Source organism: Pholis gunnellus, assembly GCF_910591455.1.
Source record: "Pholis gunnellus genome assembly, chromosome: 7".
NCBI classification, from domain to species: domain Eukaryota; kingdom Metazoa; phylum Chordata; class Actinopteri; order Perciformes; family Pholidae; genus Pholis; species Pholis gunnellus.
In genome coordinates, this window is record NC_136533.1 from 7,275,626 (window position 1) to 7,303,562 (window position 27,937).

The 27,937-nt window shown below is 41.3% G+C and overlaps 2 protein-coding genes across 6 annotated transcripts in view; both read right to left on the bottom strand.

Moving 5' to 3' along the window:
* The window catches only part of tead4 (TEA domain transcription factor 4), a 34,509-nt gene extending 11,530 nt beyond the window's left edge, over window positions 1-22,979 (bottom strand). Inside the window, exons 1-4 of one of the 5 annotated variants that reach the window (XM_079162247.1) lie at window positions 22,943-22,979; window positions 2,832-2,896; window positions 1,475-1,546; window positions 8-142 (exon numbers count right to left, since the gene is read on the bottom strand). In XM_079162247.1, coding sequence (XP_079018373.1) covers window positions 8-142; window positions 1,475-1,489 — 150 coding nt within the window. In that variant the 5' untranslated portion in view covers window positions 1,490-1,546; window positions 2,832-2,896; window positions 22,943-22,979. Of the gene's footprint in view, window positions 1-7; window positions 143-1,474; window positions 1,547-2,831; window positions 2,897-14,760; window positions 14,886-22,942 lie in introns of those variants that run through there. The other 4 variants (XM_079162245.1, XM_079162244.1, XM_079162243.1 and 1 more) reach the window with 4 other exon arrangements.
* Window positions 22,980-24,672: 1,693 nt separating this feature from the next.
* LOC306699157 (DENN domain-containing protein 2A) overlaps window positions 24,673-27,937 on the bottom strand; it is a 32,664-nt gene continuing 29,399 nt past the window's right edge. Inside the window, exons 17-20 of the mRNA XM_079163678.1 lie at window positions 27,679-27,784; window positions 26,269-26,556; window positions 25,801-25,887; window positions 24,673-25,522 (exon numbers count right to left, since the gene is read on the bottom strand). Coding sequence (XP_079019804.1) covers window positions 25,491-25,522; window positions 25,801-25,887; window positions 26,269-26,556; window positions 27,679-27,784 — 513 coding nt within the window. The 3' untranslated portion in view covers window positions 24,673-25,490. The remainder of the gene's footprint in view (window positions 25,523-25,800; window positions 25,888-26,268; window positions 26,557-27,678; window positions 27,785-27,937) is intronic.

A 27,937-nucleotide genomic window follows, 5' to 3' on the forward strand; every position in this document is an offset into this window, starting at 1 on the left:
GACTCACCCCACCAGCAGTGGGATAAGGCGGCCTAGACAAGCCCTGGAGAGCCATCTTGTTCTGGAAAGCCATGGGTGAGATGATCTGGGCTGAGGACATCGTGGCCATACTCTGCAGGGCCTTGTCTTTGGCCACCTGGTCCTATGGGGAGGGCCAGAGAGCGAGACAAACAGTTACCCAAAGGGAGAGCACTCATTAGACTCCATTTAAGTCGGCACCCCACTCCCCCGGTAACACAAGCAGAGCCCTAAAAAGGGAAATGAAGCATCGAGGCCAGCTTGCATCATCTGCCAGGCAGAGAACTGAAGAGAAGGTGATATTACAGTCAAGGGCCTACGGGTCAAGAGTTAAGTTTATTGCTTTGGCAGGGGCAAGCCAGTGATGACAACTAGCTTCTGTTGGAGGTCATACTGGAAGACGAGGCAGGGAAAAGGCTGGTATGTTTATATGCTAGTAATTGCATCAAAACGCCTAAATGGCATTGAGTTTAAAATAGTGAGATAGCTACAAAATTGTCCTTCCTGTGCAATACTGTAAAGTGATACACCTCTTGTTTTTGAATCCACTCCTTCAGCAGTTTCCAAACCACAGAGTACAACAAGCACTTGCCGCCCAGCCCTAATGGGCAAGGCCACAGGGTGCATTCTTCTTCCCAGAACTGGCGAACAGAAGGGCATAGCTGAAATATGGGGGGGGTACATGTGGTCGGGATCTCAGTTACACCAAAGACTTATTTAAAAAGGCCTGTCACAGAGGCCAACCCTGTGACCAGTGCCGGGCCCTGCCAGCTAAACCCCCATGGCTGCCATCCAACAGCGAGTTGCAACTGCGGGTGTACGTGGATGAGTAATGTAAACTGAGAAAGTACTGGGGGGACAGGGATGTGTGAGCTCTCAGCGCACCACACAGGAAAACTTTTATTGAGGTACTTGTAATACTTGGAATGAATAAGGCAGGGATTAATTTGCTTCCTGACAATTGCGTTTGGTTCATCTTGTTCATAATCGTGCACACTAAGCCTCAGGCCCCCTGAAATATGTTCACATTTCATCGAAATGTGGCAGCATGCCATTTAAAGCCAGCATCAATTAGAGGGTGAAATTAAAATAGCCAATTGTTTGTACCTTTGTGTTAATGGGATGTTAATACATGGCAGCACAGGGGCCAAAACATGAAACTTCATTATAAGAGGGAATAATATAAAGTAATACCGTTTTAACCCTCTCTCCACCTGCTGCTGCTCAAGTTAAATCAAATCAAATGTTTTAAAAATGCAACATACTAATCACACCCTTAACTCAGCTATGACCTTTTTTCCTCCTCTGGACACATGGAGATTACAATAAGTGATTTGATCAAATCCACATATCCTTAACTTTGTTTCCTCATACGTGCATTAAAAAAAAAACACAATTGTTAAATCTTTCATAACACATTCAATGAATATAAAAGAGCAGAAAGAGGTTGACTCACGTAGCGTACCTTCATCTTCACCTGGATCTCCCTGGCCTTCCGTCGGGCTAGAACCTGGATGTGACTAGATACCTAAAGGAAAGACAACACGGCAGAGATAAGCATCGCATTTATGCGACATGTTTCCAGTGAAAATGGGTGGCTTAGTGTTGAGCAGGTTTGAATGAGCAGGTTTAGAGAACAGATGGATTGAAGCTGAAAAAGAGCTTCAATTTACCGGCCTCGCCAATGTGGTTAGAATTCCTTTGGTCCATGTGGCCTCATCACAGCCAAATGTACCGTATGTGTTCCTTTGTTTTATTATTCAAGCATTTTTCCATCACAAAATGAATAAGCAAATATTATAAAGCCATTTAGCTGGGAATAGGATCTAAAAATGGCGCTGACTGGCTGATGGTTGGTCACACTTTGGTCTCAATAAAAAATATAAAAATTAAATTTGCCTGAAATTCAAATATTGATATTCATGATCCTCATCTGACTCGTCCAAACATCTGAAATAACCTTGTTAGGCAAAAATGATATACACTGGTTAAAGCAGCACCTTCAGGCCATGTGAGCCACACCACTTAAATACTGCTATGAAATATAAAAATAACTAAACATTACTGAACTGTTGTTATTTTTTGAGTTGCGTTGTGTTATTTTGCCCTTCTCAAAATTCATATTACAATCTGGATTTATTATGCATTACACATATAGAGGAAAATACATTTGTTGCTCCATAACACTGACTCTTTCTTGGTTTATATTGGTGGTTTGTGGTTTGCGGTTGGTTTACAGTCAACTTTTTTAAGAAGCTGTACTGCCACACAGCAGTCCATCATTTACTGTTGTTGGACCAGCAGGTGTCCCTCTATCCCTCTAACCTATCCCACAATCCATTTCTAATCCTTCACTGCCCCCCCCCTCCTCCTCAAATCTCCACACATCTCTTTTCATTCACACACACTGAGTCTGCCAGGTGACTTAGCAGGGACCGCTACTCCCCACATCCATCACTGCCCATACATCAGCCCATCCATATCAGATACCACAGTGAGGATAGAATTCCAAATCCCTCGCCCGTCCCGCCTCAGTCTCCCATCACGATCCGCGTATTCCCCAGCTTCTTTACCCTTCTAACAAGCACCAGATCCAGGAGGTGGTGAAGAACCAACACCGACACATGATCCTACAGCATCTATGCATTGGGCCCTGGCCCTAAATAAGTCGTCATCTCTAGCCCTCCAAGTAGGAGGGGGTGAAAAGCCGGGTGGGCACCCAGGGTGTCGGGGCATCACTCAGCAGCGGGGGCCTTTTTCTGGAAGGGTTCAAAAATAGGGGCTGCTTCAAATGACATCTGCAGAGAACTTACCTGCTTTCTGGTCCGTGTCTTCCCTGTGCGAAGTTTGATGTACCGTGCAATCAACTCATTTCGTCCTGTAAGTGAACAGAAAACAAAAGCATTTTAGTATTTGGTATCATCAGTGCTTAAAGTGGGAACATGAAGTTCCAGTACTCCCCTTATTCACATGTTGGCTTGTTTATCAGCCAGTATCACTGAATCATTATACAGACACTTCAAGGCACCCTTAAGCGTTCGTATGACATGTATCATTTCAACTAACTCATCCCTTGGATGATTGAAGATGTCTGTTTGCTGCTGCCTTTAATTGAACCAGATTGAAGGATATTAATCAATTTCCTGCATTTCTGCATTTTACGACTGTATTTTATCTCTTACACTGCTTTTTAGTGTTTTAATGAATGTTCTCAATTGTTTTTAAATCTCCTTTACTTCTGCCTTATGTTTTGATGCTTTTAATTGTTTTATGTAAGGCACTTTGAATTGCCTTGTTGTTGAAATGTGCTATACAAATGAACTTGCCTTGCCTTGGAAGGGTCAAGCAAACCCAGGACTTTCACCCAGGAGAAAGCTATTCGTGTCCCGTGTGAAACCATGTCAACATTAACTTATTTTACCTTGGTTAGTTAACAAACTTACTTATTTTAACAAAAACTAAGATATTTTCCTAAAACCTTACCAAGTACTTTTTTCAGGATAAATAAAGTTTGATCTCATCTAAAAAAAAACTGGAGATGGTCTGATGGTCTGGTGTGTTGTATTTGAACTGAAACTGAGGGGCTAATGAGGAGCATGTTCTTGGTGTGAGGAATTAAAATGTTTAACGAAGCTAAATAATAACTCATCAGTGAGCCTGCTCTGCATGCCTGAGGGAGGAATGAGGAAATGTATATGTATATTTCTGTGCACATATTCATTCAAATACCTGTATGCTGCAGTCATTGAAGTCACTGCATAATTAGGTAAATTGGCTGCTGTCTGCGTGTGCACATATTTGGAAGAGTTTGCATGCATGCACATACAGATGACACGCAAACACACGTGCCTAAAGCAAGAGTCCAGGCTGCCAACGCTGAAAACTGTAAGTATATCCTCAAGTATATACATCTGTCTGTGCGAGAGCTTGCATCAGTCTGACCCGCTGAGTGGGCACTGAGCTCGTATCTCTACAGTGAGTGTGTGCCTGCGCACTGCCACTGCTGACAGACAGGTCACATTGGCAGAGCAGGTGGAGGCTGCAGCCATGCGATCCTTGGACCGGACTCGGGACAGACACGGCACAGGCCATGGACCAAAGGGGGCCCAGTCTGGTGAGGCAGCCAGGCAGCTGGTGTGTGTGTCAATGTTTATGGAATATGCCTTTACGCCTGCAGTAAATCTTGGGCTTGTTCCCCCCCCCTCCCCTCCATTTAGTGTCTGGTTACAGTTGAGGTTAACGGTCATGTGGTTTCTTTCAACCTCTTCTCCAAAACTAAACCTCTAGTTTAATGACTTAGATTGTTAAATACACACAAATAGACAAGTATGCATAAGTATATAAGTAACGGGTTGGGAGTGTAATTCATGAATAGGATAGTGCCATTTTGAAGTGAATGTAGTTTTGACAAGAAGTCTGTGCCATTTAAGATGGACTGAATAAAAGCTAGGCGCTATTATACAAAGGAATACACACACTTCTGCAAACATAGTGCAAAAACAACAAGTCATTTCTGACCCCGGATAAGCGGAAGATGATGGATGGATGGATGGATGGATGGATGTATTCATTGACGGATAATTAAATCAGAATCACTTCCAGTAATAACTTAAGTCTTTAAAAGGAACAGTGTGTGGAATTTAGGGGAATTTATTGGCAAAAATGGAATATAATATGATTAAGTGTTTTTTCTTCAGTGTATAATATAAAATAATAACTTGAAAACACAAAATTAATTAATTAACCGGTACTAATAAACGGGAGGACACACACACACACACGATCAGTTACAGAGTGAATCACACAACTCTTGCTCTCAAAGGAGATCCACAAACACACACGAGTCTGCACCACCTCTTAAACACAGTCATTTTTCCCTTGGCATCCCGTCTCCATGTGAATTGACACACAGATCAGTCACGACACACAACCTGGTACAAACCCGTCAGATTTTCCCTCACATAGTGACGCTTGGGTCAGACCTCACAACGCTTCGTAAACCGGCCAATCAGGCGACCCCAAATGGTGAAAAGAGGAAACCTGAAACTTGGAAGAAGCCCCATAAGAAATTTTGTCAGGCAATAAAAGTGATCAGATTTTATCGCGGAACGCAAGACACCTGTTTCTTCCCGGTGCTCATGTGAACCGCAGTTTGCTCCGACATGAGCTTCCATGTAATGCTTTTTGAAGGCATTTGAGTTTTGTTGCTAAGTCATTACAGAAACAGCTTAGGCTGCCAGTTTGTATACCCAGCAGGGGGTAATCTACCAGCCAGAAGTCGGGCTCAAGGGTCCAACTATTTAAGGCTATAAAGAATACGAGAGGATTTACCAAATAAAATGCATGTGATTGCTGAGCACTGAGGCTGATCGCCATGATTTTCTGGATGATTTTCTAATCTTAAGAAAACCTACTTACATGTTAGCTTTCATATTTTGTTGGTACTGTAAGTTTATTTTGGATGGAGGCTTTTTAGATATTAAATCAGTATTATTTAAAGGATAGTTTCATAGTTTGGGGTATCATTTCCATTGTACTGACCACAGTAATTACTGAGATCTGGAAACAAAGGAAGTCAGACAAGGCAAGAAACACAAGCAAATTGGAAATAAGCCAAAAGTTCAGTGAGATTGTCTATAAAACTGTATTCCTTTGAAAATACTGCTATGATAGTAGTGAGAGCATGACCAAGTTGTAAAACATTTTAATAATCCATTCAGTTAGCTACAAATAACGTAAAGAGTTATTGTCCCTTCATACCTAATACAAATGTTTCTATGGCCAAACAAGACCAGCGGCAAAAGGCTCTTGAAGGTGGGGAACACATCTTTTAGAAATCCCTGAAATTATCCCCCAAAAATGCTGTGTTCAAGAACATCCTTTAGTATAACTGTGCCACTGTGTTATTGTTTGTTTTACCATACATGTATGCAAGACTCCATGGAAAGCAATGTTGATAATGAGTGGATTGTCCTGGTTGAATAAAGCAAATTGAATTGAAACTTTTAATGTTAATATTTTAACATTTGTAAAATATGGACTTTATCATCAGCCAAGTTACATTAGCAACAAATCAGTATCAAACACATTCATTATACAACAACAGAGTGACACTATCTGTGAACGAACCAGTGCTGGTTTGGAGAGCAAAAGAGGAAAGAGTGGTCCTTGTAAAGTTCCAGGACCCTGAAACACACACACACACACACACACGTATTACCCAGCCGTAGAACTGCCTTTGTGTGAGGCTTTTGTGGACTAAACCACTCTCTCAAATGCCATCTACTCCAGTTTATACACACAGTCGCACACTAGACACAGACTCACACATTTCAGCCCGAGTCGCGGCATTCATTCCGTCTCAATCTTATTTTCCTTTCAGAGCTGTGACTCCTCAACCGTTTAGTGTTTATCGGGAGGTGCACTCGCCGGACGATTGTTTGAGTCCCTAAATGCATATTTCTTTAATTCCCCAGGGATTAAGAAAGTGTTCCACATTTCCTCGCAATCAAACACTTTAAAAGACGAACAGAGAGCTTTGTCAAAGTCCCCACAGTACTTGACCTAAAATGAACATGAAGTTGCCTCTATCGAGTTCCTCACGTTACAGCAGCAAGTTCTTTCAGTTCCCAGCAATTTATCTTTTGGAAACTTCACTCAGTGTACAGTAAGATGTACATTGTGTTTCCAATCCAATAGGGATTTTCTAAATAGCAGACACAGATGCATGAGCATGTCTCCCCAGATGAATAAAAACTTTTCTTGAATTCAGAAAACCAGACCATCATTTCACTTTAGGAGACACTTTTGAAACTCCAATGTTATATTGATCAACTTTAAAACCACAGACAGTCAAGTACAACCAGGAAAGACACTGAAATGAGAGTTGTAAAGTTTTGCTGTGAAATAACAAACATTCTGACTAAAATCTACCTTTTTTTGTTTTCTAAATTACAATGAAAAGGCTTTCCTTTTCAAGAATAATGATTTGAAAATGTATTCTACCACCAACAGAGCAAGGCTCAAACTGCTTTATCAATAGGACGGTGTCCCCATTCAAAATTAGCCAGGTATCTACTGCAAGCATGTAAACAACAGCGTCATTAATGGACTGTTAAAGAGGCTTCGCTTCATGTTCTCGTATCAGATGCCCTGCCACTCCTAGTGTGAGTGCTTGGGGAAGGGCCCCATCGAAAATACCCTCCAACACATCCATGAGATCAGAGAGGGGACTCAGTCACACAGCGATGAGATCATGATATCCAATGGGAGTAGCACAGGCAGGAAACTTGTGCCAGCCAAGGCTGCAGGAAAGTCAGTCGGAACATGATACCATCATCCAGTGGTCCACAGTTTGATGTTGTTTATTACACTGCCTGCAGTCACAGACTTGTCTGGGGGAAATCTGATTCTGGAAACATTTCTTAAGGGCATAAAAGGTGGCCGACTGCAGCAGCAAAAAAGTCAGAGAGATGCAAGATCCAAGGGATACTGCTGGATTGTGCAATTTAGAAATCATTGTAATTTGTGATTTTTAAAAGGGAATATTTCTGTTGCTGCTGCTCGATGTTTGAACCATATAAGTATTAGAAGAACTTCTGCAAAATGTCCACTGCATGGTAGGAACGTCTCTCTTTGATTTGTCTTGGTGCCAACAACACTGCCGACCTCTGATTGGTCTGAGAGTATTGTCACTAGAGCGACACCGGACTTCCTGCACTAGCCCGCAACTTTCAAATAACCAAGCTACCGCTAACAACGGGCGCAAACAATTTTATTCACTCGACACAGATTTTGAAAAAGAATCTGTAAAAATATATGACATAAACGTGCATGTTTGCTTACATGCAGAAAGACAAGTATGGTCAAGCCTTAAAACCCCCTGAGAGTAAGGAAGTGAGGATACACAAGTTCATTTTGTTTAATATAAAAACAACTTCTTATTTGAATGATGAATAATGTGCTATTACTTCATTCACACCTCAATACAGTACCCTGAAATCAATAACAAACAACAAAACATAATTATGATTGATTCCTGGAGCCATGATGATCCTAAAAGGCCTTACAAACACTGTTTTACCAGTTTTCCTTCTGGCTCTCCTCTCCTCCTTGTCCTCAGGCCTGTTGGTAGAGGTCAGGGAGAGGTGGACGGGGTTATTCACGTCAGTTTATAGTATCCCTTCCAAAGTCAACTTCTGGGCCTGACTGGTCGTAAATCTGCCCTTCTCTCTCTCTCTCTCTCTCTCTCTCTCGCTCTCTCTCTGTGTCTTCATCTCAGCCCAGAGCATTTTTCACATTCCTATATCCGGACTGGTCCGCACCGGGTCCTGAATCTCCTGCTCTGACTTCACCCCATGCCCTGTTTGTGTGTGTACAACAACCCCCTATGTACATAAACCAACCACACCACAGGGAATGATCAGTTCATCACCCTTTACCACATTTTCACAAATTAACCCTTAACAGTTTTTGACAAGATAAAAAAATATATATTTGACCTCCTACCTGTAGCGCTATTTATCAATCTAGATAGTTTTGGAGATATCAGCCAAAGAGATGTCTGCCTTCATCTGCGCAAAGCACCAAAAGAACACTTTGGAAAAACTCAACAGCAACGTCTTTTTCCAAAAATGATGACGCGGTTACTGAAGATATTCCACAGACCTTGCTGTGAGCAGTTATTTTCTTTCGACCATAGGTCTTATATGAAACCGCTCACAAAGAGGTGCAGGTGCCTGTTGTGTGCATGTGTACATTTGTGCCGGTATGTGTAACTGTATAAAAACTGCCATCCTCTCTGAAGACACATCTGCCAGCCATACCTTCCCTTCAACAGCACATATGCCCCAGCGCGTCTGCTCTGGAAAACAAAGATCACATTTAGGCTGCAGGAATGTCTTGGCTGGGTGTTATTTCCCGTCCGAAAGGGCCTGGACGCAGCCTGTTGAGCTCTCAAAAGACCTCTACCAAGCCTCGATACCAGCAACGAGTCAAGTACGCCAACAGTATAGAGCCTGAGATGCAACAGACCTGCTGGTCCAGCATTAACAGAGCCACTAGGAATGGATCATTTAAAATGAATAACTGGCACCAAAGTCAAAGTCAAAGAGGCAGATGCACCTCAAACTCCAGTGATGTGTGTACAATTACATACTTTTTCATTTTCTTTTTATATAAAGTTGTTTTTTATCCAAATTTGTATCCAAATTGAAACCTTATAAGAAACCCTCAAACATTAACCAATGTCTTAATGTGAAGTATCAGAAAACTCGTCTTCAATTTATGGGATTGTTATGTATTCCTTTCAAATTAGAAGAATATAATTGTCAAGTTATTATAAAGATTTAAAAAATACAAAGATGGAAATAATCTGCCTAACTAAGATGTCCAATATTTATATACTAAAAGTTTCCTGGAAACAAATATGTAATTTGGTACCAATGTACAAATAAATTGAGACGAGTGGTTAGTTGGTATTATTGATTCATTTAAATTATTGCCTGGCCAGCATAACCTGAATTCTTTTAGTCAGTGCACTGCAGGTCAACTGAACAAAACAAAAATGTGCAATTTGTCTACAGGCAAACAATTCAGCATAGATACACTGAATCAATCAATGCTATAACACAAATATTCTAATTGTATACCGGAGCAGTTCCTTCAACAACTAAAGCAGAAGGTTCAGCACATTTCACTCTTAATTAGTACCAAGTAATATAGTTTGTTTCAGAAAATGTTCAAGTAACTATTAGAACATTCTCAGCAAATATAGGATCCATAGAATTAAGTGTTACTTTCCCTCCTCCTATTCTCTTATGAGCCCCGAGGAAGCTGTGGTTTTTGCACCTGTGAGAGATAATCAGAGTCCTGCACTCATCCGCAAAGTAACTAGTTGCGCTGCTGTCCGAGCCAAATCTGAAGTTTACTCTTGATTTCTGACAAAGTATAGTATTTCTAGCAGGGGAGTAAATTTAACAGATGTCATGTTACATTAACACAACATGCCACAAGTGTCTTCTCAATTACAGAGATTTATGCAGAGGTAGTTTGCGCGAGGCTCTGCGTATTTCAATCGCATAGACAGATCAACAGATGTCCGACCCGTTCGGACCCTTCTACCTTTCACCTTGCTGATCCGAGGTGTCTGGATAAAGTGACAGTGACGGCTCTGTTACATGGCTACCACTGCTCACCATGCCCTATCGGTTACACTGTGAGACGCAGAGAGGACACGCATGGACAGGCAGAGAGTGACTGAGATGGAGGGAGCAGAGATTCCAGGAGCTCATCGTCAGCAGGGGGTTTCCTCGAAAACCCTCCAGAGAGCCTCAAATCCCATGAGAGTCTGAAAGTGAGCGTCAGGACTATGCTTGGTGGTTCAGGTTCATCCTCTTGCTCATGTAAGGCTTGTGTGTCCCCCACCAGTGTGTCACAAACCACTTGTCTGCCATGCTAATAAAAGAAAAGATATATGATAGAAAGCACGTGTATAAATGATGCACAAGAATATTTCCATTTGACGAAGCAGTGCAGGAATAAGAAACACGGAGGGGCAATAGACCCGTCCCCACTTCTTCTAGAGGCTTCTACAAAAGACCAACAGGTCAAGGTCACTGGTGAATTTCTCACTTTACTGCCAAAGTTTGAACCCGGGTGAGGACGCGCTGTTGCTTTCCACTGCCCTTTACATCACATTCTCAATGAGAATGACTTGAGGTCAAAACATATTTGCATGCAAAGCTTAGTGGGAGCATGATTCATTGTGTGGGAATTCATTGTTCTGCACTGACACAAAAATTATGCCACTACTGAGGGAAACATTGTTGACTTCATCCTCTTTACTAACACACGTTTGCTATTTTTATTTTTATTCACAGGAAGCAGGACCCATCAAAATGTGAGAACAAGTGCTCCTCTCACAGGAAATCAAGTGTGATGAAACCAAACAGCTGCATAAAACATGATGTGGTGTAACATTTAAAGCTGCCAAATAAAAATGAGTCCAAAGACGTCATAAAATAAAACAATTACAGGAGCACATAACTTAATATGGTAGCAGTAAATAAAGGGGGAAGATAATCACATTCCCAGTGCCACATTCTTCTAGTGAGCGCTGTCAGCATATTGGTTTCCACTACACTACACTACCCACTGTTTTTCCATTATTGCAGCATGAGGCCTTCGCTCAGACCACAGGGCACGTCACTCGCTGAGAGCCACACAAGGCAGGAAATGTTTTCCTTGGCAGATGCATGTCGAATTACCACTGGAGCACAAAACCGCCACAATATCCGTGACACCGTCCCTAATAAGCGAGCTAATAGGTCTGTTGAGTAACGGGCGCAAGGGCCAGAGCTGTGCACAGCATTATGGGGAAAAAAAATGTGGTGAATGTACCCGGAATATGGGCTAAAAACATTCCATTCAATTTAGGAATTTACAAGTGATAGAAGTACACATTCCCTCTGTTTCGCTGCTCGGAGACTCAGTATCATATTGTTTAGTAAAGAATGGCATTCATTCCTAAAATTCAGAGTATGTCGCTCTTGGCCTACCGTTATTTTGCAAGAACTTTGTTTTGTCCATGTATCCACATTTAGCCCATGCAAGAAGACCAAATAACATTTATAAAACCATCTAGTCATGGCTTCTATGTATGCCTTTAAAGATATTCTCAGCTGATATTTGATTTGGCTACCGGATTTAAGACCACCCGTCAGCGCTTTAACAACATTAACAACACTGAAGACCTTCAAAGTGGCTTTGCATTGATTGTGGTTGCTTGAATGACTTGAGTTGTTGGCCACTTGCGACCCCAGGGATGGTGATAAAAGGGGAAGACAGGAGAGCTGCAGGGGCTGTAAGCGAAGGGCTGCTTAGGGGAAACAGCGGGATCACTCTTGCATCATTTCTCAAGTCATAAATCTGGATTTGCCGCGAGGCTGTCAGGCTGAGCTCAGAGAGCAGCTGGAGGTGAACTGAAAGGCAGACGGACAAACTGACAGGAGTTGTCCATACGGGACAAAGAGAGACAGGGAATCCGAAACAAAGAGGTATCAGAGTAAAAAAAATCACAGAAATAACCGCATAGGAGGTACGCACAACCTCTACCTTTCTCACTGTAAAATACACACACACACACACACACACATACTGGAGACAGGTGTGAGAGTTCTGCGGCACCCCGAGGCCATGCAAGACACCACTGCCCACCTTGGTGTTTATTTGTCCACCCGTCCTCCTCCCCTCCAGGCGCTCAAAGGGTAAACGTCTATTCTGGTTTAGGGTTACAGCCGAGCTGCCTTGAACCCCCCGGGCTCCAGAGTGCACATGCCATTCCTGGCGGGCCAACGCGCTCCCTGACGCGCATCACTTTAGTGCTTGCCTTGCCAAAAAAAAACCCACCATCACTACCTTTACCCATCCAGCCACCCCCATCCACAGAATGAGCCACCTGCCCCACTCCCCTCTGCCCCCCCCCCCCCCAACTATTATTACAGGCTTTATAAGGGTTTACATGTTGATCAGAGGATGGCCATGACCTCGATAGGTGGCTAAGCTATGCTAGGCAAAGCCAACAGTTAAAGGAGCTGTCTGGCACAGTGACAGAACAAGGCGATGACAGAGGCTGTCTGATAGCGCCACTACCTCCGTCTGCCCATTTTCCACCGAGCAGATCCACTATCAAACACACAGGCAGGAGGACAAACGATGGAAAAGCCATCTGTTAGCGAACATCTTTCAGCAAGATGTCGTGTTGAGTAATGTCACCTCATCCCAACACCTGTTTGGCAATGACATATTCCAAAGATTCAATAAGGAAAGACCTGCAGTGAAGTTGTTGCCGCTCCAAACCTCAATTCACTATTTTAGGATTGGATGGAAGGCAAACAAAACACATTTCTTGGGAGGGAACCAACAAGGAATCAATTATCTGTGGCACAATAGCACGGACAGCGTGATACCAGGCAACAGTTAAGGCCACATAGCAAATAGATTACTTGAGACAACAACACACAAAGCTGGCATCCAAGCCATGCAATCACGACTGGGGAGGTTGAATTATCCCCATTCCTCTGAACCCGTTTGGGGTAAGTGATTTGGGGATAACTTTGGTAACAAGAATACTGTAAAGTACACTTCACTATCACTGCCAAAATACAATGCCACCAATGTCTGGCCCAAATAACTCACTGTATGTTGATGAGGCTACAGACAAATCGTCCTTTAATGATGTACTTTTCATTGGGTTGTCATTTTTTATGGATCTTTAAGGGCCGGATAGAAAAGCAGCTTTGCTTTTTTTAGGACATGTCAGTACATTGTTTTCACTCTCAAAAATATAATTTCTTCTGATAGAAGATGAACAAATTGAAGTCTGCATGAGAGGCACATTGTGTATGCATGTGAAGAAGAATGAGTGTGTGTGTGTGTGTGTGTGTGTGTGTGTGCGCGCCTGTTTCTGACACATCATGCCATCATAGTGTACACTTTGGGACCAAGTGGAGCTGACAGCTGTGCAGGAAACCGGAGTGATGCGAAACGTGTGTGGGTGAGAGTTTGTGAAACAAATTGACCATATGAAGTTTAGTCTATTGTGGGAAGTGTGGGGAAGCAAATCATAGTCTGTTTGTGCATCACAACACTGCAGATATGTTGCACTGTGGGTTTATTTACAGTAGCGTTTGCATTTGAAGAGGTTCACAGCTTGTCTATTCACAACCGGTAGCTTCCTTTTCACTTAAGTCCATCTGAAATAAATATTTCACCCCAAATTAATCTTCAACCACAATATATGAATGACACCTTAAACCTTATTACATATTCAGCTAAACAAACATTTTCCCACAGCTCTTAAAGGAGCAGGAACAGCTCCTGATTTCTCCATGCTGAAGAAGCAGTTCAAGGAGAGAAATTATCAATTCTTTGTAGCCAATGATGACACTTTCAGTCCAATATTTCAAAGCAAGTGTATTGAGGAAAATTATGTTTATTATGTTGTATTATTATCTCCCCCAGGAGTAAGACCTTTGGCGCTGCATCTCAGATATGTTATGATCCAGTACAGTTAGGCACGGTACGAGATCAACTAATCCCTGATTTTTCCCCAGTTTTCCTCACTGCAATATTGATTGTAAGGGAGCCTGGAGGGACAATTGAGAAAAATTCAACTCAGTTTGGAAGGAGAGAGGGAGACACACCAGGCAGATAAATGCACTCTACTGAGTGCACTTTGTTAGTTATTTATGGAATTATTTTCCATCCTCTAATCGTGGGAAATAATTGATTTCACCGCAAAAATGTGTTATTGTAGTTTGTGGTGTGTCCAGGCCGTTACAGCTTAATATAAAACCCATTACTATAACTGATCTATAATAAGATCACATCATTCCAGATCCTGCCTCAGTTGTCCCATCTATTGAGGCACAGCCTGTTTTGCAAGTCACAAGTCAAGACCAACACGTCCCAAGTAAAGTTCAAGCCCTAAAATATGTGTTTTGAGTCCTAAACAAGTCATTATGCGCCCCTCACCCAATTGAATGAAGTTCTAAAACTTTTAAACAGAGTTAGTTTTATCAAATATACTGCATCTAAAATGGACAGTGTGGTAAAAGAAAGGATTGAGCGTGGCATTCTGGCTTGCTAAAGAGCATTAAGCACATGAGGCGATCTTCAGGTTTATCATCCCATTCAAGAAGAAAAAGGTACATGATAGTATGACGATAGAGGTGGGCGTACCGTACATCTTGCCCTCATCAGAGAGGATGATCTTCCTGCGGCCACAGGGTGGGTAGATGGCCAGGGCCTCCTGGAAACTCTGCTCGATGTCGGGGCTCCACACGCCCTCCGCATCGTTCTCCAGGGGTTTGTCGAGTGCGTCCCCCAGCTCCTCACTCCCACCCCTGGGGGAGGGAGCCGGCACCCACTCCGCAGACGTGGTGGGACCAAGGAAAGGGGACCACGGAGCAGGGGGTGGAGGGTCTGGGTTGGGGGAGATGATGGGAGAAAGGGAGAGACTGCAGGGAGCGTGCCTGGCTGTATGAAATCCACAGATGTGATGATGGTCTGGATGTGACAGGGCAGTCCTGGGAAAGAAAGAAAAGGATGATGAAATTGACATGGTGCTGTGTAAAGTTTCTCAAATACAGATTTATCCAGGGAACGTTTTGCAAGGATCTCACAGGTTCCTCCTCAAAAAGTTAGGCGACTGAAATATTGTGTAGAAAACAGGAGTCGAACGTAAGATTTGATATAACTTCTGAAAAAGATTTTACTGATGTACATTGAGTTTTAAAGGTGGTTAATAACATCAAAAGTCAGTTAATATCATGTTCTGATATATTAACACTTTCACTGAACAGGATGAAAAATAGAGATAAGCATTCCAAATTAATTATAAAGGCTGCAACTAACATTTGTATTAATATCTTCATATTATTCATTGTTTATGCTATAAAATGTGAGGAAATGTCCATAAACCCAAGGTGCTGTCTTCAAATGACGTGTTTTGTGCCACCAACAGTCCAAAACCAACAGACATTCAATTAACAATAACGTAAACCAGGAAATAATTGGAAAAATGTGTTGAATAATGTTCTGTCAATTGACTAATCGTTTAACCGACTTATCATTTTAGCACTATTCATGAATATGAAAACATTTATTTAGGAATGCAGAAAATAGTTTTCCAGCCGTTCAGACGGCGCACTGTGCTGCAGTTTCTTCAGTGGTGTTTGACAGGGTAAGCTCAAGGGGTCCAAAATTTGTAGACCATGTAATCCTTCACATTAAATCAAACATGAAAGCTACCAAAATCTGACTAAGAAGGTTTTCACTCTAAAAGTACTCGAGCCTCTGAGAGCAGGTGAACACACAGAAGCTACATTGAGGCCGTCATATGAAACAGTACATGATCACATCTGCCCCACAGCTGCTAATCCTGATTTAGAAAAAGCATCTTGGATCATGAATTAGGTTATAGAGAAACAAATAAAGTGGCACCTAACAACAGCAGGAGGAGGAGGAGGAGGAGGAGGAGGGCGGGGGGTGGGGGGTACAGGAGGGGGACGCATAAAAGAGGGATCACCGTCCTCAGACACACACGCCACAGAGGATCATACCAGGATATTAAGGCCAGGAGGCTTTTTTAGGATGCCCATTTCATCATCAAGACCACAGTTGACTGCATTATTAAACTTCGAGATCCGCAACTGAGATTCTAATCAATGTGTTTGTGCATTGTTTTGGGTGTGGGATTCTAACAATAACCAGCTGACTAATTAAAAGGACTAACTTGACATTCCATTGGCTCTTAATGACAGGATGGTAACGCAGATTCACAGGAGAGTGACAGCATGGGGGGATGTTTGACTACCAACAGATTCAGATCCTGTTTTATCTACACACAAAATGTGTTTAGCATGCGCACATAGTGCTTATACATGTATGAGACAAGACGTGGGCTCCACCTCTTCCTCTCGCCGGACATGTGGGAGAATAAAGAAATATGGAAACGGGCACGGATGGTAGGACACGTTGAAGAAAGAACTCGATGGCATGAGTCAATACAAACATAGCTTTGTGTTTGTCATTTTCCTGCCACTGCGGAATGGAGAGACCTCCATGTCCATTTAGGGCAATAAAATCATCAACAAATGAAGATGTAGAAGCACACAGTGATAAATTACACTCGTGCCCACACAAACAAACACACTACATTCACATAGACATTCGTGATAGGTAGGATTGTTTTTGACAACAGCATTATTTATAGATTGAAGCTGCCACTATATCTTTCCTGCCGACACATAATTCAATTCAAAGTGTTTTCCTCCAGTAATGTGCAGTATTCCCTGAAAAGCCTGAAAAGGGTAATATTCAGGGTTTTTAACTGAAAAATGTGTTGAAATTACTGCTAATACATGTTCATGCAGATAATCACAACATTGGATTTTTAATGAGCAAAGTAAGGCAGCACTGACAAATGGAGCGATTGATCATTTAAGTCATATATTAAGTAAAAGTGACAAACATTTGCAGGTTCCCTTCCTCTAAAATGAAGAGCATTTGCTGCTTTTCTGTTTTACATAGCTGTAAAATGAATATCTTTTGTTTTCAGACTGTTGGTTGAACAAAACAAGCAATTTGAAGACATCACCTTAGACTGAATGTTTGATAAAATACCTCTTAGTGGTGGCCTTTAACTAGAGAAGTTGATTATTGTCTACATATATTCAGAGCTTGAATGATTAGTTACCTAATCGATTAATTGATCAACAACTGAATATCTTTGGTTGAACAAAACTTCACCTTGGACTTTTTTCAGTATTCATATTTTTAGACTTTATGACTTATCAATTAATCGGAAAAAGCATTCACAAATTCATCGATAATGAAAATAATCTTTAGTGGCAGCTAAAGAAATGTTCTCCTTTAACTGGTGCACAATATGAAAAGTCTCACCTTTGAACTCAGTGTGACCCAAAAAGAAAAGCTGAACAGACGCCACACTGAAGTGAGTGTGAGATTGTTCATAATCAACTCGTTAACAGGTCATCTCTTGTGAGGCTGTGAAGGTTTTAGTAACCGATTGCTTTTACAGCGTATGTTTAAAGAAAGTGTATTCAGCACAGCTAAACGTAAGACCTTTATCCAAAACAAAGAGCCCGACACCAACTGTAACTTTAAAAAGAAATTTGCCATCAAGAAACAACAAAATCACGTCACAATATTAACAGCAAATTAGAGAACCACCGTCAAACAAAAACTAAATAAAACAGTTATCCTCATGGTGGTAATTTGCAGTTGTGTCTTTTATCCCACTGCAATTAGAGCTGTTCAGCTTTAAGGCCGGCATTCGTACCTTTAATAAAAGCAACTAAACTCTAAACTGATCCAAATACAACTTTTCTGAATTAAATCAGGCGCATAAAAACTAAAATGAGTTAATCTTTCTGTTGCACAATACAATAAGCCCTAATCTTGATCACGAGCTGACCGACTACTTGACAGTGAGCCAAATGCTCCATTAAAAATCACAACACAATAAAACTTTATCAAATAAACCACAACACATGACTGAAATTTAACATTTCCATTGTTTTTGTCACAGATTATTAAATAATTGCAAGTCCAGCTCGGGACCACTGTAGCTCACTGTGAGATTTGCGGAGGCCATAAAACCATTAGTGTGCTGCTCCGTGCCTCCGTCAAAGTGTCCAGGATGTTAATTAACCTAAGCCATGCCTTAAAACAACCCCCCTCCACCTCCTCCACCATCAACCCCCCCCCTCATCCAGCAATAGCGAGGCCCCTCTTCCCTGGATCCGCTCAACGGGATAATCCCCCAGCTGGTGCTGCGGCCAGGCAGGGGGCCACGTAACCCCTCAAACACACTGACCAACTGGGACAGACACACTCATGGCATCAAATCAAAACACTTTAACAAAGAGAGGCCCACACATGTATCACACATGACACGGAAATCATCAAAGCAGGTTCATATGTAACACTGAAAGACATCACACACACACACACACACAAAACCTTCACGTGAATACACACACACCAAAACAGAGTAAAACACCACATGACGCTGCAGGTATAGCTGAGCCCGTTCACCTTTGCCCTGGACCAGTGCCAGCCAAGTGGGAGGGTAGCTAGGCTACACGAGGGCACTGAGTGCATTTTATATTTTTTGGTATTATTAGCATGGCTCTATGTCGGCGGGTCGTTTATTTGGTCGACCACTTTGGTGTGGACTAAAATATCTCAACAACTATAGGATGGATTTCCTTCAAACATTTTGGAGGTTTGGAGTGAAACGCCCATCAGCTATTGGAAGGATTTCCATGAAATCTGGTTCCCACACTCATGTCCCCCTCAGGATGAAAATTGCAATAACTATTGTGGTCCCCTGACACCTTCATCGGGTCAATATGTCCCTCTGTCCAGTACTTTGGGTTTTGACCAAATACCTACCAAGCTAATAACATTCCCATCACCCTCAGCAGTACTTTCATTTTTGTGTCTATTAGCGAATGTAAGCATGCCATAACGCTAGACTAACTTGGCGGCTATCATATCTGCTAGACAGTGTGCTGGCATTGTTACTAGGAGAATGTTAGCATCATATCGTTAGCAGTTAGCTCAAAGCACTGAATTGCCTTAATATACAGAGCTGCTCTTTGTCTTGCTGGTATTTAATCATTATCAGCAATCATTAGGAAAAAAGTGCAAAGGCCAGAGTGTATGATAGCCCAAGTCAATATTTAAGAAAAATATAAAAAAAACTTAGGGGAGACCAAAACCTTAATTATTTGTGTAGGTTTGTGTTTGTCTGCAGAGCTCAAAAACTCCAGAAAACTGCATTAACATGCTCCCACTCGTGCACTCCATGTGGTGTGCATTTGTGTGTATTTTGTAAGTGTGTGTCTGTGTATGTGTGTGTGTGTACACTAAACTGGTCACAATCTCCACTAATCAGGCCGGGAATGTAAAAGCAGGAAACTCAGTCTGAGGATCAGGCTATGCGATGGAAAGTTGCAGTGTGAGAGCCGGTGGAGAAAAACTGGTTTGTTTTGTTGAGTTTATGCTGAGAGCACATGTTCTCTGGCACAAAGTCCCACTGGGCTGCACCAGTGGGAGTCTCCAAGCTGTGCACATTACACACACACACACACACACAGAAGTTGTCACAGATGCATGTTCATTTGAACATAAAGAGAGCAAACTCCTCCTTAAAACAAACATGCACACACTGATATGAAAAAAGCACACAAACACTACAGTGTGTCATACCAACTAATCTACCATTTTGTTTATTGATTAATCAATCAATTGCTTCATCAAATGTTACAAGTTGGAAATAATCCCCATCAACCTTTCCTGAGCCGAAGGTAACGTGTGCAGATTGCTAGTTTTGTCCAACCAACAGTCCAAAACCAGAAGACATTCAATCCATAATAACGCAAGAAAAATAAACTCTGATACAAACTTCAATGGATAATTTTGTTACCATTTTCCGAATTTGTATAGACCAAACAAATAATCTATTAATTGAGAATATAATTCCGATATCTATCGATCAATGATGAAAATAATGGTTAGTTGCAGGCCTAGTCAAAGAGAGTGAAAGCTGGACTCACGTCTGCAACTTCAAATGAATAATGTTACTCCGTATACCTGCTGGATGTGTAAAAAATATAGGAGCTAACAAGTTTGACATATTATTTACCTTGTATGGCAATGTTGTGTGTAAAGCTTGTTTTTGCTGCCCCCAGATGGTCAGAAATGTAAGAAAAATCAGTTATAGCAGGTTTAAACGGAGAGATGGCGATCACAAATGCAACCTCAAGCTGCACTTTGTACATTTCCCACATCCCACAGCTCCAACTCCTTATCTCAGGGACCAGGCAAGTCTTGACCCTCATTCCTCTCTAGATGTCATTGACAGAAAAGTTGGGGCCAAAGAGGACAGAGGGTCCGTCAGATCAGCCCCAGATAGTCCAACAGAAAGATCCATCAGACTGGCTGGAATCAATGGACGACATAGTCACACACATTGCACAGAGCTGTGGGTGCAGAGCCCGGTTGGTAGAAAAAGGAGGGGAGGGGTGTGTGCAGAAAGTCTTTGTTCTGCAAGGCTCATATTTGAGGCATTATTTGTTTCCCTCGTGCGAGCGGAGGAGGAATGATCGCTATGTGGGATGAGCACGGCAGATAAAGAACTCCTCCGCTGTGGCGAGGACCTGTCTCAGGGCAACTCCACACACACAAACAAGGTTGAAACAAACAAAAAAATCCCTGCTTGCTCACACACCTTTTCATACTCTCTTTTTTTTTTTTACTTGTTCCACTCATTCACCCACACAAACATACGCATCCACCTCTAGGCCCAGTCACATCCACCCACACACAAATGCTATTGCAGTGGAACAATACAACTTTAGAGTTCACGTTACAATATAACTCATAGTCTGAGACAATAGTGAGCCCAAAGCCTAAAAAACAAAAGGGCCAAGGCCTAGAAAGAACCCAAACTCCTCTGGCGGTCAGACACTTCAGAGGAGGCTTTGACACACACACACACACACACCCCTCAACACACTGTCACTATGCTCCGATCCATCTGTTGCTCCTCTGGGACTCCATAACGCACACACAACCCGGCAAAGCCCCGTGTTATTCATCTCGAACCCTGACCGAAAATATTCGCTCACACGCTGCCTTTTCAGCTATGCAGCTGAATGGAGTACAATACCGAGTCTGTCAGTCACACACAGATATACAGTATGTACACAGTAAGCAAGATGGCGTACTTTTGTTTGGAGAAGCACATTTGGCAAAGTTGTGCATCATGTCGAGTCGTTCACAAGAGCTAAAAGCACGTTGTAAACGGATAATTTAAAACAATTAAAAAACATAAATCTGCAACAATTCTGATTATCGATAAATCTTTCAGTCATTTAAAGCAGAAAATACACAAAACTCACTGGTTTCAGCTTCTCAAATGTGAATATCTGCCGGTTTCCTTTGTCTTCTACTAAATTAAACATATTTGGATTTTGGACTGCAAACTATGCCGTTCAATGCTATTTGAATTAGTCACCTTTTTTACCTTTTATAGACCAAACAGTTCACACAGTATTAAGAAATGATCAGCAAATGAAGCAATAGTGAAAATAATCTCCAGCAGCCCCTCTATAAGTTACTTTGTGTTTCTTTGTTCTCCAACATATCTGAGCTGTGTTTGGGTTATTTCACAAAACAGGATTATCAGGTTAACCTCATCACTCTGGAAGTTATGAAATACTTCTGAAATGTTGCTCATATTTAAAGTTGACTTGAGTATTTCCACGTGTTGCTTCTTCTGCTGCTTCTGTATACTTTTACTCCACTATATTAAAGAGGGAAGTGTTCTTACTGCTTTATTTATGTCAGAGAGTCGTTAGTTGCTGCCTCCACCTGCAGCTACAACAGCAAAATTCTGTTTGATATCATTGCATCTATAATAATTAAATTGTAGCCTGTTACATTATAAATAAATATAAAATAATTTTCAGAGTCCTTTTGCCTGCATAGTGAGTACTTTTATACTTTTAAGTCAATTTAGCTAAACTATTCCACTTTAAATACCGAATATGACTTGTAATGAAGTATTTATACATCGAGTTACTTTGACTTTTAAATAACAAAGTAAAGGATCTGAATAAGTCTGCCACTGCTGTATACTTTTATACTTGACTGCATGTTTAAAAACACAACACCGACTTTTAACAGTATTTTTTTTTTTTACATTTCGTTATATTTGACTTTTTCTTGGGCTAAGTAGCCTACATGATCTGAATACTCCCTTCTGTATAAAGCGTCATGAAATGCAGGTGTTTTAATTCTATAAAAAGACAATTGAAGATTGAGAAACATAAAGGCAACAATAACAGTTACACCGCTGCTGTGTCCGCCACTTCTATTTGACACTTGTTGACAAAAGAGTGGGAAAAATAACCGTGTGAATTAAACGTGCTAGTTAATAAATACACAGTTTGAATGATCTCAGTTTGCCGGTGTAAATCTTCACCCAGACCGACGCTAATGTTTGGCTGCACCGCTATGACGTTATTCCTTAAAAAAAAACAAGAAAAAGTTCCGGCTCCAAGCACAGGAAGTCAAACCACACACACACACACACACGCACTCCAGTGCTGGAATTACAGAAAAAAAAATGCAGGAATCTGAGCGAAGAAATGCGAGATATTTGAGGAATGTTATCTCCGACAGTGAGCGAGAAGCATTCAGAGAGAAAGCAGCGTGAAGAACTGACTCCACGTGCACAATATTCAACAAACTAAGTTTACACTCCGACAGCAGACGCAAGTTTAAATCACGAGAGCAACACTTTAAAATATGATAAAACGCTTACCTGGTGGGACCAGCCGTCTGGCAGGCAGGCAGGCCGGTAGAGCAATATTATTATTATGTTTTAAATGAAGAGTAATTCAGTAAAGTTTTTCCTTTATTATTATTATTTTTTTATTTTCTGCTGCCTCGTCTCCTTCCTGGAGCAGTTTGTTTGAAGCGGAGAGGAGGGCAGGAATTTCAGGAATTAGCCGTGGTATGACATGAAGCCTGGAAAAAGCCAGAGAAAAAGACCAAGGGGGAGAAGGAGGGGAGGGGAGGTGAGGGAGGCAGGTCTGACCGGTCAACGCGTAATGACGAAGGGGTGGAGAGGAGGAGGAGGAGGAGGAGGAGGAGGAGGGCTGCAAAAAGGAAAGGAAAGGGTGGTGAGAGAGAGAGGGGAGTGGAAAGCAAATCTCATCAAGAATAAGAAATACTGTAAAAGCCACTGCCTTTAGGATGAGGGACAGACAAATACATGACAACATGGTAATAAGAAAACACTCAACTTCTTTACAATGACTTATGATGGGAGTGAGTTACACAACAGACTGTGTATGACACAGATGTTATTGCCCAGATGAGAACTAAATAAGGAGCTAAAAGGTGCAAGATGTTAACCTTTTTTTGTATTTATAACACATTTCCCATAACATTGTTATTTAGTATTTTACTGTACTACAAGTCTCTTTCTTTCTTCGGTCTTCATGTAATATGTTTATTACACCTCATAATATTAAATGTGGTAGAATGTAACTTAAGGACATCTCCGTTGCCTGTTATTAGGTGTTTAGGGAGAAAGTGAAATGCACTTCATTTGATATTTTCAAGATTTTTTTGAAATATGTTGGGGTGGATGCCACCTGCAATGTTGTTTCCAGCCCCAGTTTTCACATTCATTTTGCTTGTATTGTCATACAAACAGACAAAAGCAAAACTATTGTTAGACTTGGGCATGTTGTGCAAGTCGTTAAGGGCAAGGAGGCCAAACTGTCTTGAGATGTGGTTCAGAACTTTGGACTCTGCTGTGGCAACACATCTAGGATACACATGAACTGGGTAACAGAGTCTCCCAGTGGATATTGTGGGTATGACATAATGCTGGTCCAATGGCAAGATCTACTTCAAATAATGAGTGGTTTAACCTGGAATTTGACTACAGTTATGAATTGACCAAAATGATGGCTTCCATGAAAAGGGCGTATTGGCTGCATCAGTGATGATTTAGGTGAGTCATATAAGGGGGGGGGATACATTAGTTTATCCTCATACATAACATTTCCCTTATTTTCTCTGTAAGGAAATGTCAAGAGGGGCAAAGGATGCAGGGACAGCGCCCCCTGGAGGATGGAAGGGACTTCTTCCTTAAGAAACGAAGTAAACTTCCTATAGTCATAGGGAGTAGTACTACTGTGAGCAGTTGTATAACATCTTCTGTGGCTCAGGAGGAGCAATTACTCAATTTAACTTCCTTGAGTAACCTTGTCTTCTGCTTGCAGACTCAGTTTTTTTTTAGGGACTAGTGAAAGACCCCATTGAGATGCAGTTGAGTTGTATTATGGCAAGTGTAGGCTCCAAGAACTCACCAGCAACAGCAACGGTTACATGGTCTCACTTTAAATCTGTGTTACAACCTGACAAAACATAGAATACATACACAATTGTATTAAAAGAGTCATTTGTCTAATTCACAAATTCAAATCACTTTATTTCAAAAGTTCCATTGCATTCTCAATCAAGGATACAAGTCGGCCTAAGATACAGATCTTCCTTCAACATCGAGTCCGTCCAAACCCTATAACTCAAACCCAAGTGAGAGATGTATTCACATTGATTTCTTTACATTTTCTTCCTTTTGGTGCTCATTCCTTTTCCTCAAAACAGTGGTACACTTACCCAACAACCCAAACGTGGTCTACAAACGGTCTGGACTAGACTCTGTTAAATAAAGCCTATTACAAAAGTACAGGAGATTTATTTGCAGTCATTTGAAGAAAAAAAAAAAAAGATTAAGTTTACCTAAAAAGAATATAAATTAACTTAAAAGCCTCCTGTTGATGAAGAAGTTGTACAGTTGTATTTATAAAAGCTTCTATAGAAGGTACTTGGAATGTATAGGAAGGTATTGTACAAAATGGGACCTTCAGTGTCGCTCCCTCTTACAGGTTTATAGGTGAGGTCAGTGACCGAAAAAGGGAGAACACTGTTCCTAAAGACATTTACACTGTGCTGTGCTATACAGTAATACACTGCAGGGATTGACTGTAATCTGTAAGGCAGAAATCTGACGAGACACTGATAGAATTTGCTTTATCGTGTTGGAGGGGAGTTTTGGTCCAAGCTGAGTAAACCCTTCACAACACTATGGAATGACACTGGGAGCTAAACCCAGAGTCCCTCATGTTCACAAACTACGAGTCCAGATCACTTCAAGGGTCTTCCTTTGTTCTGACCTAAAGACACGTCTCCATCTCTACGGTTTCTCCTCGTCCGGGGAGCGCGTCCTCTTCTTCTATTTTTTTACGACACACCTCTCCATGCGTTTTCCTACTTTCACATCCTGACTCCAAACATCATTTCTTGGAAAGGAATTTCATCTTGTTTCCTGAAGAAAAGCAACAGATGTAAATTAAATAAAAAAAAAAATATATACAAAGTGTGAATTCAGGCGGAGCACTGAAGTTGCACCAGCATTGGCTGATTGACATTAGCTGTCTTTTCCACTAAATGTAACAATGTACTATACATGTTCAAATCTTTGATCTGAGCATCTCTGACTGAATTGGCAGTTTTTATAGAGGAAAAACTGATTGATTGATTGATTGATTGATTGATTGATTGATTGATTGATTGACTGACTGACTGACTGACTGAAATTCTCACCTAGACCCTTGAGGAACTTGTTGACTCCTCGTTGCTCGCTCCCCGGCAGCGAGTCCAGATACTCTTGTGCTCTCACCTCAAATAAACCTGGAAAATTAAATAAAAAGTCAAATATTTCAAGACAAACACTTTACCACCACTGGCTAAATAAATCAAAACATTCTAACAATGGTGGTATATGAGTGACATCAAACTAACATGGATCAGCATGAATAGTCAGCAAAATTCTCATGCTGATGAAGATCATGTGATGCGGTTGAAAGCCAAAACAAGTGAATAAGTGGAGAATGAGTGGAGGTTGTCAACTATATCTACAACATTTTAAAAATGGGTTAATTGGTGTGACATTTCTTCCAAGTATTAGTTCACATATGCACATACAGCAGGTATTGGTGTTCAACCAGTATTTATACTTTAACTGTTATACGCTGTATTGAAACACTACTGCAGTTTATCAGATCTCAGTACCTTTGAGGCCCTGCCTGCGCAGCTCCCTCTCCTGGATGAAGCCGGTGAACATCTGGGTCTCCATGAACACCTCCAGGAACCTTTTCAAGCTCTTGGACGTGACCGCCTTGCGAAAGGCTTCGCGCTGAAAGGACAAGGAGGCGGGAGAAGAGGGGCTGGGCAAGGTGGGGGAGGAGAGAGACTCATCCTCTCGCTCTGCTCCGGCCATGAAGAGGGAGTAGTGACCCACCATCTCCACGAAGAAACGCACAAAGGCCTCTGAAACCACCGTGCTGAGGGAGCTGGAGTCTGGGTGGAGGTACAGGAGTGAATAGAAATAAAATAGAAAAGATGAAATCATAGCATCTTTACTGCCCTATTAAAAAAAGAATGACTTATACATCCAGTATCTGGAAAAAGATTGATCAATACCAATGATGCAACCGTTATCTCTCCCAGGTGTTTTTAATCATACTTCTAACTCCCTACTTACTGGAACTTCACAGATACTCCCCTTATCATAAATCTAACTATTTTACATATTGCATATTCCAGACATTTTATTGAGACCAAAAGCCAAGCGCCCGGGCCAAAACATTAAAATGACATTGTTTTGCATCGTCCTATATTACCGCCTCACTGTATCCTGTTGGATATGGTTTTGAAAGTGTCACAAAAATGTAAGTCTTTAAATGTATGTAAAAATATGAAACATTTCATACCTATTGTATTTCTTTTTGGATAAAATATATCAAATCAAATCTTGTGGAACTCTGTATGTATAAGCAGCCTGATGTGGCATCCTGATCCAAAGTTAGAGTCATGAAAAACTCCTAACTGCTGCATTAGAGCAGTGTTTCACTGAACTCTATGGATTGAAACTTTGAGGGCTGTTGTCCTTGCGGTCACACCCAGCAGTGATGATATTATGTTGCATTATAGAGTGTTGCTATATTACTTTCGGGATGTGACATTTTCAACCACAAAATAGCAGGAAAAAAAAAAAAAAAAATTCCTTGTATGGATGAATCCTGAAAAGACTTGAAAAGACTTGAATGTAGCTCTCCTATTATATACTAAAGTCCTGGAAAATGATTAAAATAATTGCCCTAGAAAACTCAGTCCAGAAAGAATTCTTTAACGTATCACACAACTATTACCAAATTGCTTTATGAGTCATATGACATTAGGGATCTGCTCAGGGATGAGTTATTATTATATTAAATTATCTTAAAAGCTGGAGGTTAAGTTTGGCAATACTCTAAACAGCCTATAACTTTAAGAGCACTTGAACTGTAGAACATTTCTTACTCTTGATCATTTTACAGCAGTCTTTTGTATAGTTGGTACTTCTAATAAAACATACTTTCACTGTATAAATACTGCATATCTTAACAGAGAATATACTGTAATTAGTGTGTGCTGAGTCACCATTGGGCAGATCTCCTTTCTCACAGGCCAGCTCCTTCCTCTTGTCCAGCACATGCTCGAGAGCTGCCTGCAGCTTGTGGGGGAGAATGGAGTCCTCATCATCCAGCTGTGGAGGAAAAGACACAGATGTAAATACACATACTGCAGTGAATTAACATGTATTCACATAACATCTGGTGGAGCCACCACATGTGGAAAAGGACTCCATGTAGCGATAGACAGATTTTTACTGTTTGACTTGTGCGTTTATGGTTTTTCT